This window comes from Podarcis filfolensis (genome assembly GCF_964270895.1).
Source record: "Podarcis filfolensis genome assembly, chromosome: 2".
Taxonomy (NCBI): Eukaryota; Metazoa; Chordata; class Lepidosauria; order Squamata; family Lacertidae; genus Podarcis; species Podarcis filfolensis.
In genome coordinates this window covers 51,971,024-51,986,688 of record NC_139605.1, presented here as the reverse complement: position 1 = coordinate 51,986,688, position 15,665 = coordinate 51,971,024, and the positions used below count along the sequence as shown (strand labels likewise).

General features: G+C 42.2%; 2 protein-coding genes across 14 annotated transcripts in view; one reads left to right on the top strand and one right to left on the bottom strand.

Moving 5' to 3' along the window:
- LOC310757850 (uncharacterized protein) overlaps nt 1-4,454 on the bottom strand; it is a gene marked incomplete at its 5' end in the record, with an annotated part of 99,063 nt that extends 94,609 nt beyond the window's left edge. The window contains one exon of the mRNA XM_083603599.1: nt 4,297-4,454. Coding sequence (XP_083459725.1) covers nt 4,297-4,454 — 158 coding nt within the window. The remainder of the gene's footprint in view (nt 1-4,296) is intronic.
- A 22-nt stretch (nt 4,455-4,476) lies between these two features.
- Nucleotides 4,477-15,665, top strand: part of DOCK3 (dedicator of cytokinesis 3) — a 139,937-nt gene continuing 128,748 nt past the window's right edge. For all 13 annotated transcript variants that reach the window (XM_083603191.1, XM_083603197.1, XM_083603196.1 and 10 more), the window contains exon 1: nt 4,477-5,011. In XM_083603191.1, coding sequence (XP_083459317.1) covers nt 4,975-5,011 — 37 coding nt within the window. In that variant the 5' untranslated portion in view covers nt 4,477-4,974. The remainder of the gene's footprint in view (nt 5,012-15,665) is intronic.

The following is a 15,665-nucleotide window of genomic DNA, read 5'->3' as shown; positions in this document are numbered from 1 at the left end:
CAGTTTAATGTTATTTCAATAACTACATAAACATTACCTGAACTTTGAGATCCACTTCATACTCCTCTTTATGTTGTGTCAGGGACAGATGGGAGGCCCATCTTCACACCTACCTTTGTATGGGATGAAAGCCATTCTCAGGAACAATGCTTTCCCCTTGCTTCACTAGCATGCTATGTTTTTCCATCTCCATCAATTTTTCTGATATTGGCATCCTTTATAATTCTCATTCGGTATGCAAGGCTTTATTTATTTTTTGTTGCTGTTAAAAGATGGCACACTAGGAGGCCAAAAATATTGCTGCTGACCTAGTAAAAATTCTCAGCAAATCTGACCCATGATGAGAGCAACTAGATGATAATGGTGATGGTGATTTTATGCCAAACTTTGAGAGCTGCTCTGAACTGACTATCAGCACTTTCAGCTCTGGAAGTGTTGATAATCAGGGACAGAAGAATGGATCCACACATCCCCTCTCAACAACTGATCAATGATAGAAGATCTTTGGATCAGACCCAAACCAATTATTCATCAAAAGCTTTGACTCTAATCAGTGGCTGAAATACAGGGGTGCCAGGGTTGGAGTGGGGTCTGGCCTTTTGGATTTCACTAAAGAGTCCCATACACTTTCTCTCATAATTTAAGAACTGCATTTACTAGAGCTTAGGAGCAGGCCAGAAGAAGAAGAAGAAGAAGAAGAAGAAGAAGAAGAAGAGGAGGAGGAGGAGGAGGAGGAGTTTGGATTTGATATCCCGCTTTATCACTACCCGAAGGAGTCTCAAAGCCGCTAACATTCTCCTTTCCCTTCCTCCCCCACAACAAACACTCTGTGAGGTGAGTGGGGCTGAGAGACTTTAGAGAAGTGTGACTAGCCCAAGGTCACCCAGCAGCTGCATGTGGAGGAGCGGGGAAGTGAACCCGGTTCGCCAGATTATAAGTCCACCACTCTTAACCACTACACCACACTGGCACCACACCACATAACAAGTGTAATAATGTGAAAGCTCTAAAAAATTATAGATAACACACAAAAAAGTTAATGTAAGAAGAACCTTGCTGGATCAGGTACCTGCCCCAATGAACCTAGCATCCTATTCTCACAGTGGTCAACCAGATACCCGTGGGAAACCCACAAGCAAGAGCTGAGAACAAGAGCACTCTCACCTCCTGCTGTTTCTAGCAACTAGTTCAGAAGCATACCACTTCTGACTGTGGAGGCAGAGCATAGTCATCATGGCTAGCAGCCAGTGATAGATTTAACGTCAATTCATGTGTCTATTCTTCTTTTAAAGTCATTCAGTTTGGTGGCCACCACTACCTCCTGTGGGAGTGAGTTCCATAGTTTAACTCTATGCTGTGCAAAAAAGTACTTTCTTTTACCTGCCCTGAATCTTTCAACATGCAGCATTTCAACAAGTTCTAGTGTTATGAGAAGGAGATAAACTTTTCTCTATCTATCTTCTCCATGGCACACATAATGAAATAAACTTCTATCTCGTCACCTCTTTCTACAAAGTTCCAAATGCTGCAACTTTTCCTCATAGGGGAGTTGCTCTATCTCCTTGATCATTTTGGTTCCTCTTTTCTGAACCTTTTCCAACTCTACAATATTCTTTTTGAGGTGAGATTACCAGAACTGTACACAGTATTACAAATGTGCTCTCACCATAGATGTGTATAATGGCATTATGATATCAACAGTTTTATTTCAGTCCCTTTCCTAATGATCCTTAGCATGGAATTTACTTTTTTTTCACAGCTGCCACACACTAGATCAACATCTTCATCAAGCTATCCATTATGATCCCAAGGTCTCATACCTGGTCAATCACCATCCTTTGAGATCCCATGTGTGTATATGCGAAACAGATTTTTTTGCCCTGACATGCATTGTTTACACTTGTTAACAATGAATTGAATTTGCCATTCTATCTACTGCCTATTCACTCATTTTTGAGATGTCCTTTTGGAGCTCTTCACAATCTCTCTTTGTTTTAATGAGCCTAAACAATTTAGTATCATCAGCAGACTTGGCCACCTTAATCACATTTGTGCAGTTATTAATGCAAACCACAAGCCTTATCTTGTCTGACTGATGACCACAGTTAAAGGTCCTCTAGCTCCTTTGCTAGGCCACTCCTTACGTTTCTGAAACATACACATCTGCAGAGAAAATAACTCTGGTGCTGGTGGCACTGCACTCAGAAATCACTGTTAGAGCTTGACACAGCTTCCAAAAGATTAAGGCTGCAATCCGAAGAACTGTTATAAGGGAGTAAATTCCACCGAACTCAGTAGGCCTTACTTTTGATAAAGAAAGCATTCATAGGCTCAGGCTTAATGGATGTCATCCTTCAACATTTAGAGTACTCTGAAAAACAGGGTAGGAGTCTACTATTGCTGTTTTATTCTATTAAAGGTCCACTGTTAGTGGAACAGACTACTGACTGGGCCTGGGCCAGTTCAGTGCCAGGCATTTATAAAATATATTATGAGTGTCAATGGAAAATTCTAGGTGTTCCTTCTTCCACTGCACCTGTTTTGGTTTTATTTCTAGTTAGATGGTGCACAATGTATGGAGCTTGAAAAATAATGTGCATTATATGAGAGAGCTGTATTGGCAAGGTAGGAAGCGGTAACAGGAACAAAGACATTTTGGTGACAAGGCATTAAGGCTTCCTGACCCCGTTTATTTGATGTTTAAATACTGTATATTTTATTTTATTTATGACTATGGCTATTGATTTACAGAACTGCATATTTTCCTCATAAAGTCAAGCTTTATGTACAGTCATAATAACTGTGTGTAGATTGGATGGCAGGCAGTGTAGATATTCCAGCAGACCAATTTGGCAAGTTTTTGGAATCAGAAAGCTGGAGATGAGGGCATGTCATTATATATCAGCATGTTGCCACTACTTTTTTTTAAAAAAAAACACATTTATTATTAGAAAAACACAATCCATAATCTAAAAACCCAGATTAAGGAATCCTGAACCCCAATTCTTCTTGTGTGGTAGGATACTACAGAATGCCTGTAATTTCAATTACAGATGATATTATTATTCCACTGTTATCCCACTTGGTGCCATAGAATTTCACCCTTGATGACACTGTTTCTACACTATAATTTATTAATCCACTGTAGATCCTGTCATCATTTGCCTTATTCTACATCCAGTCATATCCCTGCTCTTCCAATCTACAGCCTACCACTCTATTGTCACCCTCTTCTGGATCCTGACATTTCATTATGTTGTTATAAGCCCAGATGTCATTCTTCCAAAAAAGATGTCCATTATTTCATAGGCATCACCACTCTACAAACGCTGACATTCAACAATCATATCACACTGGAAATTACCATTCAAATGTTAGTCCACTATATATACCCTGCTATTTTGTTCGGATTCCATTTCAGAACTCCAATATAATGGTTTTCTAGATAAGCTTTACCATGGCAGCACCATTGAAAATCCTATGAGTCACTCTACAAACCATCATTGCTCCTCATATTCCCTCAACCACACTGAAGTTCCACTCCAGATGCTTTCATTACACTTAATACTACTCATGCATTCTTCATCAGTTCCCACAATTTTATTCTAGATTAGCCATTCTTTCACATCTGACCTTGTCATTTCATCCAAGCCCCATTCCACACACTGTATTATGAACTCTTCTTGTTGCGCCTGCTGTTGTTCTGTCCATATATTCCAGATGCTGCTATTCCAAACCATACTCTGTTCATTGCTATGCCAGCAGCTATGCTCTTATGCCAGACACTAAGCGCTGCGATGGCACTCTGTTCAGTGGCAGTCCACTGTGAGTGCCCAGTTTCTCTCTAGACATTGGTTGGTGAGTTAGTTTCGCTCTATCACACACAGAGGGTGTTTTCACTGGCTATGCCAGTGGCACCTGTGCTGCCACAGCACCTCAGGCAAGTCGTGTCACCCCTTCCCGCCCTGTCGAAGAGACCCTTTTCCTTTTATTCCTCTTAGGGCCAGCCTGGAAATTCAGGTAATTGTGCTGTGCAGCATTTCCCCACAAGGGTTTAAAAGATGCATTGCTATCACGTAGAGTGACATTAAAGGAAAGCCCCGCCAACTTTTGCAATCTAAGGATTTGCCACGACAAACAAATGTCCTGAATTAATTTCTCTTTCCTCCCCTGCCTCCCCAAATCTGTGTTCCATTGGCTCGCTTGCACAGTACACAAGGAGACGAAGTCTTGTGCATATGATGTCTGTGAAGGGAGGGCATAGATTTTTAACGGTTCACCCGGCCGCCAGCTTACCTCACGGTGGCGTCGTCGGTGCCTCCGAGGCAGAAGCGCTTCTTCGGGGAAGGCGCCCTCGCGCGCCCTCCCTCCCGCTCCTCTCCTCGCCAGCAGGTACCTGAGGAGAGGCTGGCCGAGGCCGCGCGGGAAGGCTGGCACCGAAAGCATCCGCGCATGCGCCCGCCTGGCAAGTGGGTGGGCGCGCGAGCCCTTCAGCAGCTACGGCGGCGGTGGCGACAACAACAGCAGCGGCGGCGGCGGAGGCAGCTGAGGAGGCGGCGGAGGGACTGCCGGTGCCTTATTCAGAAGGGGAGGCCGGGTGAACGGAAAGGGCCCCCCTGGATTAAAGGCGGAGGAGAGCCGACCTGAGAGCGCGGCTGGGGAGAGAGAGAGAGCCCTGCGCCGAGGAATCTGCCGCTGCCTCTCCAGGGAAGAGGCGCTTCTGCTGCTTCTCCTTCCTCCTCGCCCTCCTCCGCCTGCAGCCGCCCAGCGCACCTGCCTGGCCTGTGGGAAGACGGGAAGACGTCGCCGCCGCCCCAGCCGCGGTGCCCGGGGGGCTGTGCGGAGCAGCGTCCCCGGGCACACCAGGAGAAGCCGCCTCCGCTCGCCCATGAGCACCGCGGCTCCGGAGCGCCGCCGCCGCCGCTCTGGCAGGGGGCAGCCGGCTGCAGGAGCGCACCCGGCGGGGGCGGCAGCATGTGGACCCCGACGGAGGAGGAAAAATACGGCGTGGGTAGGTGCCGCCGGGGCACTTCTCCTTCGGCCCCCTCTCCTCCTCCTCTTCCCTACCCCCCCCCCCGCCCCGCGGCGCGCTGGGATGGTCGGTGGGGAGGGGATGTTGCCTCCCGAGGTAGAATAATGACAATTCCCAGTGCGGGGGCGGGGTAGTTGGCGGCGTTGATGCGTATTCCCTGTTGCGCGCCTTGCCTCCGCCTTGCACTTTTGAGGCGCTCTCTCTCTGTGTGTGTGTATGTGGCTCTCGGCGAGCCCAACTTGATTCTTTGTCAGAAAATGGCGTTTTGGGGATGGTGTCGGAGGAGGGGGTGTCGGAGAAAATGCGGGGCTGCTGCTGTTGGATGGCTTGAGCAGCCAGGCGCCTCTCTCTCTCTCTCTTCCTTTTGGGAAACCGTGGCGTGTGCAGCGTTATTCGTCTCTCTGCTGCAGCCCGTATCTTCCTCTCTCTCTCTCTGCTCCCCATTAGGCTTCTTTGCTCTTCCATCGCAAGATGGAATGAGAAAAAAGCGGCTGTGGCGGGAGGAGAAGGGAAGGGGGGGGCCCTTTTATTTTCCGCGTTGGTTGAACAGGTTGCGTTTCAGAAATAAAGATGGACATCGGTGCTGTCGGTGGGGTCCGCTGTGGGAGGAATCCGGGTAGGCTTCTGGCTCCAGTGTCGTAGCAGCTGGAGTGGATAGGAAAATCAGCCGTGTGGTGTATTCGCGTATTTGTGGAGGGGTGAAATGCAGGCTGCCTTAGCCAGTGTTCAGGAAATAAGCAGGAACCCAGTCCCATCTTTTTTAAACACACTTAATTCGTGCAAAGCCCGTCTTTTTATCGGTGGTCTAGGACGCTCTTGTGAGGGTTGAAGATGCGGAATTAGGACTGTACCGTCGTTAGGGGGCGCCAATCACGCACCTGCTCTGAGTCAGTCGCTGGATAACCCAAACGCAACTTGCTACACTTAAAAAAAAACCCAATAACGTGCAAACAACAAAAAGTCCTTTGGCCTACGGATACAAAACTACGGCGAATATAATACTTTAGGCTGGTCTTATCAACTAACACGGATATCCACCCCTATATAAAATTAAAAGGCTCGTTTTTATTAATATATGCATGTTTTAGTTTATTTTTGGGACTGGTGTCCTTAGTTTTGGGTTCTCTTTTGGGTACTCTTGTTTCAGATGGTGGTTTTAAAACGCAAACACCGAATGCTGCTGTGGTGCAGGTGGCAGAAGAGAATCAAAATTATGATGTCGTGTGCTGTAGGTTTAGCAGATCAGATGACTTCTTTTCCCCTGATTCCCCCCCCCCCCACTTGGTTTCTGTGTGTATTCCTGAAGATTTGCTTAGGTAAATTATATTTTTGGCTATGTAAATGTTTCCATATTGATTTAGAGCATCAATATCATGTACTGTTTATTACCCAGTAAATGGTTAATCACATGTAATCATTCATATTTAAATATCCTCTGTTTTATAATAATAGAAAAATCCAGGATGTACTAATACCAAGTAGATGCAGTTTTTAATGCAACAGCTGAACTTTAGGAAGCATGCAGGATGAGCAGGAAGCATAACTATAGCATAATTAATTGTACAGTGTGACATTAGTCAGCACAGTAATAACTCTATAAGACAAACTGTTATTGCAACTAAAGGCTAAAATCAAGAAAATAAAAAGTGAGAAATTCCTACCAATGATGACCATGGTAGTTTTAACATAAGGTAGTCAAAAAGATATTGAGGACTAAACATCATACTACTTCTTTCAGCCCACAAACAGTTAATAATTGGCATTCATAAAAGAGAATAACCAGTGATTAAAGCCATAGTTTAAATATACAATTTATTTTCAACAGCCTCAATAAATACTAAATCTAAAAAGTTAGTCAACGGTATTTAGAAACATTTTTCTCGAGATGGATGGGCAGCTGTTGAATTTTGGTGTACTATTCTTTTTACTGTCTCATGTTGCAGTGCAGTGTTAAAGATTCTCTAGTAGCTTTGGAGGCTGAAATTCTCACTTTTGTGCCCTTTTCTTTGTTTTTAAATTATCCCTGCTTTGTTTCTTACTCTCCATACAACACAGAGACTATACCAATATCCTCTAGGAATCTAACTATCCTTCCCAGCCCTCCCCCATTAAACACTGTTGACTTCTGAAAAATGATTTCAGTTTCAAATTAATACTATGTGTTGTAAGAGAGTCAAGCAAAGCCATCAGTTTTTAGCTTTCTGCAATCTCTGGTTTAGGCTGTACTAAAGGCCAAAAATAAATTCTCAGAACTCAGCAAAAAATGTACTGGTCTGTATAATTTGATTGCTGCTGAACAAAAATCTTTCCCCCATACTTTACATTGCTGATGTTTTTTATAACCCCCCCCCTAACAGAAAACAGGCAATCTCCCTTTTCACCTGCATCTGGGCCATATGTAATGCTTCCTTATTTATCCAGGCTTTGGTTGATAGTTTTCTGAAGTTTTTACGCTGCTGGATTTAACTGCATTCTTCAATACATTATAGCGCTGTTTTAAATTGTTTTAATTTAATTGTATTATTTATATATGCCCCTGGCTCCCTTTGGAGAGGTTGTAAATTCATTTAATATTTCAAATTTATATGTAAAAAATGTATGTTAGCAATGGTTATTAGCTTGGAAGTTTAAGACATGATATTTTTAATGTGGACATATATTCACAGTGCCTAGCATCCAAAATTGCACTCCTGAGTGAACAATTTATGCCAACTCCTCCTTCCATCTGCAGCCCCTTTTACCATTCCCACAGGTCGCCCAACTCAAGGAGGGCAAGGGACTGGGAAACAGGAACACCACATTCTGTGATTATGAACGCCGTTCTTTTCAAATTAGGGCAGTTAAGATTCAAGTGAATGAGCTTGTAATGAAAAAGTCTCTGACTTCCTTCTGAAACATAAAACCTGTTTTAATATATAAAGATAAATATTACCCCCACATATGATTTCAACTGCTAAGTGTTGAGCTACACAATGAGCCAAGGTGCCTTTTGCAGCTGTTACTGGAGTATTCTCATTTCAGATTGAAGGTATGGGAATTGCATGAATGAATAGTCTTCTTTTTCAACTGTTCATATAGAAAATGTGTATGACAGAGGGATAGGATGGAGAGGAGTTTCAACTGCATATGTAAAAGGAAGCATTCTTCTTTTTTACTATGAAGTAAGCTCAAGGTCTGCATCCTTTCCTAGGCTTGGTTCCAAAGGCTTTTTAAGATTACCCAAGAGGCTTGCACTAGCCCAGGGAAGTGTTTGACTTTTCTTTGAACAGCTGATCTCTGTGCCACACCACAGATATTTTTGAAACTCCCATACTCTGTGTTATAGGCAGCTGTATGTGAAAAAGATACATCCAAAAACTAGGTCCTTTGGGTCATGGTCTTCCCCATTAAGATTTGCTAGCTTACTTGGACCTTGTGGCTTACATCTTAGGCCTTTCTGCATAGGCCTCTGAAAATAGGACTTTGTGTTTACTTTTTAAGTAGAAAGAAATTCTCCACTGAAAATGCATATTTCAAAATACTCAGGAAAACTTGGTTGATCCCTACTTGGAAATCTTAGCAGGTGGATAATTTTGCATTTACCCATTTAGATTACTCCACACAGTGCATAATTATTGAATCTACTGGGATGGCTTCAAAAGGTGATCAGAAAAACTAATGAAGTTAGATCTATTATTGTTGATGAATAACCATGCTGGTATGCTCTGCTTTTGAGTTCCTCAAATGATTGGTCAGTAGAGGAAAGAGGATGCTTGGTCTATTCTTGTGAGCCACATCTCTTTCTAGGTCTTTGGATATGTTTCACCTCCTCCCCCTTTTAAAAGTTAAAGACAAAAGCACTTGTTTTGTAGAGCTGAAGTTTACATCGTCTCTACAATGGTGATCAAGATGAGAGTAGTCCTAGTAACGGATGTCTAAATGAATCTTGGCTATGCATTTGTAATTCAGTGTTCTTTAAGTCTAGAACACTGCATTGTTTTAGTTTACATAGGTACAGGTATTATATTATAGCTCACATTGATATTAAACTAGGATAACTTATGATGTATTTTCTTGACAAAACAATAAAATATTAAGCCAAAATGCCTGCATTTTAGATTGCAATCCTGCGCATGTTTGTCTTGTCCATTACACACAGGCTTTCCTCTGAATAAACATGAACAGGATTGCTCATTAAATTTATATCTTGGTATAGAGAAACTAATGTTTTACAGTACTGTCGTATATAATCGCAAGTTAGCATTCAAATTGCAACTTTTTGTTGCATAGTAAAGTGATCTAAAATGTTAATGTTTTGTGGGTGGCTTTTTCTGGGGTGGTTAAAATGTTTGTTCGTTTATAACAATTTATATACTGCTGGTAAAAGATACTTCTAACCATTGAGGCAACCTGAGCCTCCAAGGACAAAGATGGATCAAGGAGTACCCTCAAACTCTGAACTTGTTATTTCAGAGGGAGTGAAATCCCACCCAGAACAAGCCAATCTCCCAGACATGGGAGCCACCAACCCATAGTGCCTCCACATTCACAGAGTTCCGGTTCAGTTCATTCACCCTCATTGTCTACCATGTTAGCCAGACAATGATCCAGATCTTGCACAGCTTCTCCTGACCCTACCAGTGGTTTCATATTGATGTGAGTTGTTTAGACACCAGGCAGTAGAAATCCCTGGGGTCCCAAAGAGCTGTTGTTTCCCACCTCCCCTTTAATGTGTGTTGCCTCACTTTATAGGCAAAAACTCAATAGGTAAGCCTTTTTCATAAAGAAATACTGTAGTTAAGGGAAAAGTTTTACCATGATTGTGTTCCCTCTAATTTAGTGTTATGCCATGCCCCCAATGCAGCTATTTTGTGACTGGAACCCCCAGCATCCTCAATATTCAAAATGTCCCCCCTCTTCCTTATAGGGTGGCAACCCCTGCTCAACTTCAAACTCACATTCTACAATACCATATCTAGAAGACCTGTTTATCATACTCCCTTTACTAACGCGCAAGCTACCATGCACCAATAAGCAAGCCTCCCAAAATTAAAATATTACTTATATATAAATGTAAATATTATTTATATTTTAATGTTATTTTGTGTTTTCCCTTTCTAAGAACTTTTGCATTTTACAAGGTTTGTTTCTTTTTGAAGCACTGGGCACTGGAAACTTAATGGTGTGTGTGTGATACTTAGTTCATCTGCAAGTAAGTAGAAGTAGTCACAAAACAACATTAGCAACCCAGAACCTGCTTCTCCCGTTCACCTACAAACTCAAAACAACTTCTGCCTTTTCCACCTCTGCCTTATCAATTACATTTTAGAAAATGCCTTTTCAGGAACCATAAGTTCATTTTCAGATGTTTATATCTGGTTCAAATTTCCAGATAATTAATCTGTTCAAGGGAGTACTACATGACCCAAGTGATAAGTTTCCAGCCCTCGATTTGTAGCATGGTCTCATGTGAACCTGCCCCTTAAAAATAGGAGCATGTGGGGCTTCATCAGCTTTCAGATTACATCTGTGGCTTATTTCCAGAGGAGTAGCTTGCAGTAAAAACAGCAAAGAGTCTTGTGGCACCTTAAAGACTAAAAAAAACAAACTCCTGTGGCATAAACTTCCACGGTTGTGTAAATTGCTTGCAATACTTCCACCCAAAATGGAGAAAGGCTTCCTGCCAGAAGTCTCGTGCTTTGTTTTGTAAACAATGCCTTCATCTTTCCAGAGTAACTGAAATCCAGTTAATTGCAACAGCATTAGAACAAGCTCTTATCTCTTGTCAGGCTCTTGCTTGCCCTGAGGCTCAGTCATTAGCAAAGGTTAGTAATGAGTTGTTAATGCATGAAGAATGTCCATCTTCAGTTGCAGAGTTCTGCTGTGAGCAGTTGCTTGTTTTAAAATGTGAAGAGATTGATGTTTTTAGCTCAGGCTACTTGGGATTATGAAGAGAGAATTGGAATACAAGCCTTACTCAAGTGTGGTGATGGAGATCTTTTTTTACGTGTACTTTTTGAAGTCTAAACAAAAAAATTTTTTTCCTGCCAGTAGCACCTTAAAGACCAACTAAGTTAGTTCTTGGTATGAGCTTTCGTGTGCATGCACACTTCTTTTGAAGTCTGGTATTCTTATCATAGCTGTCAACTGTCCCTTATTTGGCGGGAAAGTCCCTTATCCCAGAGCCGTGTCCCGCTGCTGCCCCTTATTGATGATGTCCCTTAAATTTCCCGGGTTTAAAAGGAAGCAGCTCCTCTCCCTCCCTCCCTGCCGGCCAGGGAGGAGGGAGGCTCCAACTGTGTTGCTTGGCTGCATTGCTCACCCAATAAGGAGTCTAAGAACGACTGGGGGGTGGGGCTTGCATTCCTTGTGCCCATCAAATCGGCCGCGTTGCCTGGGCACTCGCCTTTACTCAGTGCTTCCCAGCGGAGAGGTGACGGTGGTTTTCCTTGCTGCATTCCCTTTGCCGGGTTGCTGCGCTGTGGGAACCACCGCTTGAGGCTTCGTTTGGCTGCTGGCTGGGCTTTCTGCCTTTGGCTCAGAGGGGCTCAGAAATTGAACTTACCTGTGCTCTGAAAATCCCTTATTTTGGCTGCTGATCCCTTATTTTCGAGGCTGCTGGTCCCTTATTTTCAAATCTGTAAGTTGACAGCTATGATTCTTATATGCTTAGAGACATGGGCGTAGGCAGGGGGGGGCAGGGGGGCAGCTGCCCCCTCCAAAAATAAAATAAGTGTCACAAATAACTTTGTTCTAACTCCCCCAACATAATGCCTGCCCCCCCCCACAAATCCTGGCTATGTCCATGTTTAGAGACCCCTTAGTTTATTATTGGATGCGAGTGGCGCTGTGGGTTAAACCACAGAGCCTAGGACTTGCTGATCAGAAGGTCGGCAGTTCAAATCCCCGCGACGGGGTGAGCTCCCGTTGCTCGGTCCCTGCTCCTGCCAACCTAGCAGTTTGAAAGCACATCATAGTGCAAGTAGATAAATAGATACCGCTCCAGCGGGAAGGTAAACGGCGTTTCCGTGTGCTGCTCTGGTTGGCCAGAAGCGGCTTAGTCATGCTGGCCACATGACCCAGAAGCTGTACACCGGCTCCCTCAGCCAATGAAGCGAGATGAGTGCCGCAACCCCAGAGTTGGCCACGACTGGACCTAATGGTCAGGGGTCCCTTTACCTTTACCTTTAGTTTATTATTGGCATGTTCTATGGCTGAGCTCTGCCAGGTTGGAAAGCAAGTTTTGGGGAAGAGTACTCAGCAATTCCTGATTTATGTTAAGCATTTAAAATTGGAGATGGGGAACACAGGTACTTTAGGGATTATTATTTTTTCTGGCACTAGCTTCTGTGGACTATATTCCATATCATCAGATGCAGGAACTGTAGTCCATGAAATTTTACATCATAATAAATTTGTAAGTCCTTAAGTTGACATATGACTTGTTTTTGGTTCAGTGTACTAATATGGCTACTCCTCTGGACACTGTAATTGTAGGTATTCCTGTAAGCTTTTTTTAAAAAAAAAAAAATAATAAGCATTTATCTTTTATCCATTTGAACATGTGGAAGGGTATTAGAGTCCCCTTGTTTGTTTTTCCCCCCTCCTTCTTTTTGTGTGTTTGTGTGTGCTTAAAATAGCTCATCAGAAAGGGAAAATGTGAACTTTTAAGAGTTAATTCAGCACAGAAAAATACAAGAAACCCTTTATTACATAAGGATTTTAAGTGTCTGAGACTGGAATATTTTCTGCATTTTGAAAACATTCTTTTTTATCGGACATAGTAGGGGACAGGATCTAATGACATATTGTTGTGTTATGCAGTTATTCTGTGTGCCACTTTGAAAGGCGGTTTTACAACCTTTCAATAAACATAAATAAATGTAATTGGGTACCCTACTCCAATCTCTTGGAAGCATATATTTATTGTAAGAAGCTTACACTCCTTTTGAGTGTTTTCTTCAGGTAAATTTAGGCTAGTTGAGATGTAGTGGCATAACTGCTGCCCAGCTATCGCCAAACCAGATTTAAGGTTGTTGTATCCATTTATAAAGTTTTGAACAGTTTAGGTGCAGATTATCTTTTGGACCACCTAAACCCTTATATCCCAACTTGATCACTGGGATCATCTGCAGGAGTGTCGCTGGCTGTCCCCTGAGTTGGCAGTGGCAGAACAAGGGGGGGATTCAAGGGCAGGGGGCAGAAATTTCTGGGGAGGTGCACAGGGAGAGTAAAATGGAGGCAAGTTCCATTGCACAAAAGGAAGTCATGCACTAATAGAACCACTTTGATAGATACTGCCCAGAGTGTTATGTTTTCTATAGTTAATTTTGCACCTAGGGGGTATAATTAAACTCAGAGAATATGTGAAAACACTGTGTAGTGTAGTGGCTGGACTCGTATTGGACAAGGATTCCTGGAGACCCACTTTTAAATCCTCTCTCAGCCTTGAAGCTCACTGCGTGACCTTGGGCCCTTCACTTTCTTTTAGTTAAATCTACTTCATAGAGTTATTATGACGATAAATGGGGAAAGTACCATATATACTGCCTTAAGCTGCTTGGAGAAAAGGTGGGATAGAAATGTAATGGGAAAGTTATAATTGCTTTTATACTACCAGTTGGCTACAGAAGATTTAAGCAAAGGTTAGCAGAGTGTCAAACCTGAGTAGCTACTCTGCTAGTAATTGTAGGCTCTTCATACCTGCCCCCAGTTTAAGCATATTTCTGTTGATAGTGGCAGGACTGGTCTCTTTGCATTTTCTCAACCTCCTGGTAAGTATTTGAAGACCCAAGGGGTTTTTTCTGGGCAGGGAGGAACCTCCCACTGGTCCCATTGGAACCCTTATACAAATTGCTATGAATATACTCTTTAATTCTTTTTAATATAAATTTTATTTGGTAGCTTAAATATAATCTTGCTATTTTTAAGAGAGTTAATGGATCATTACATTACATAATTCAGTGCCGTTAACAATTAGCTTACATTTTGCAATTAGCTACATACGAGTTATATATATATCTATATAATATGTGTGTGTGTGTGGTGCTTGTTTAGCTTGGTAAAAATGTCTACTTGCATCTCATCACTCTGTTCTGGCCATGAATAACTGATTTAATAACTGATTTTTCTCATCTAGCTTTTCCTTCCACTCCCCTTTCTTTGTGTGTCTTGTCTTTTTTTCATTTGTAAGCTTCTCCCTCTCTTTCTCTTGATGTGAGCAGCTTTGGAAGACAGTTCGGATAGTAAATGCCTTGTGTATTATTATTTGTTATTAGATAGTTATTCTACCATTCCTCCCAAAGTTATTCAGGGTGGCTTGCACCAAAACAGTAAAAACAATATAATTCAATTTAAATAAACAAATAAACCACACAATATTCTAAATACATTTGTGCCAGAGATTTATATAATGCCATTGTGATACTTGCTGTCTTACCCATGCACAAGAAGTAAGTATCAGCAGGTTTGAAGAAAACTGAAGATTTGCAGAAGTGCACTTTTTAAAAGAAGGAGGTGGAACCCAAAATGGCCCAATGGTTGTGGAATTCTAGCTGGATGAGGGTGGGGGGGACATAGAAAATCCCGGGGATGTAATTGAGCACCCTGCAAGAGGAAATGACTGGCTGGGATCCTGAACACGAGCATTCTACAGTGCAACATTTTCTTGCATAAACCACTTGCGATGTTCTGTGTCTGAATTCCTTAGTGGGGAAGTGGGGCAGAGGACACAGAGGTTATTCAGAGGAAGGACATCAGGAGTGTGTTTTCTCTAATAGTGTGCTGGTCTGGGACTCTCCTGCAATGCAGTGAGATTATATGATTGCCTTTCTGCAATTGGAGTTTTGTTGTAGACATTGTTATGTTGCCTTTGATGGTCAGTGATGGTCAGTAAAATGGGTGTTGCTGGCAGGTGTTAGCGCCAAAGAGCCAAGACAGTTGCATAGTAGCTTCAGTTGGTGGCTGTATTTCTACTCTGTGGGTTGTATTCAGTGTTATTCACACTCAGAAGAGACCTTTTGAAATTAATGGAGAAAGCTAACAAGTCCATTAATTTCAATGGTCTACTCTGAATTAAATTTTGTTAAAGACAACCCTGCGGCATTTCAGTTCATCAAATAATTGTGGAAGAATATTTGGGTTTTCCAGTGGTTGTTCAAATAGCCCACATTTTGGAACAACTTGAAAATATTAGTTCATTTCAATTTTGTGTTCTGTCTGCAATACCTGACTTGCACATCAGTCTTTTCCTTAAACATAATCTTTACAGGAATGCTTGAGTAAGTAGTAGCATTGTTCCTATTTACGAAGAACATGTAATTATTTTAGTGGTATGAACCTATTTAAAATATGTAATATATCATGTGAAATATGAACAAAATAGAGAAAAGTTTATTGCCATGGGAGTCACCGTGCTTTGAATAGGATAGGTTATGAGAATTCCGCATTAAAATTTGCTATAGACTATCCATACTTTGAAGTATAGTTTGGGTTTTTACTATAGATTATCCAAACATTTGGCTTTATAGAGATTTGAAAGAGTAGCATGAAGATCCTATATACGCTGATAGTTCCATATCAAATTCTGAAGTGTCAATTACATATGTAGATCATAATTGAGAGCAACTAACAGTGCAATCCTATATCTGTCTAC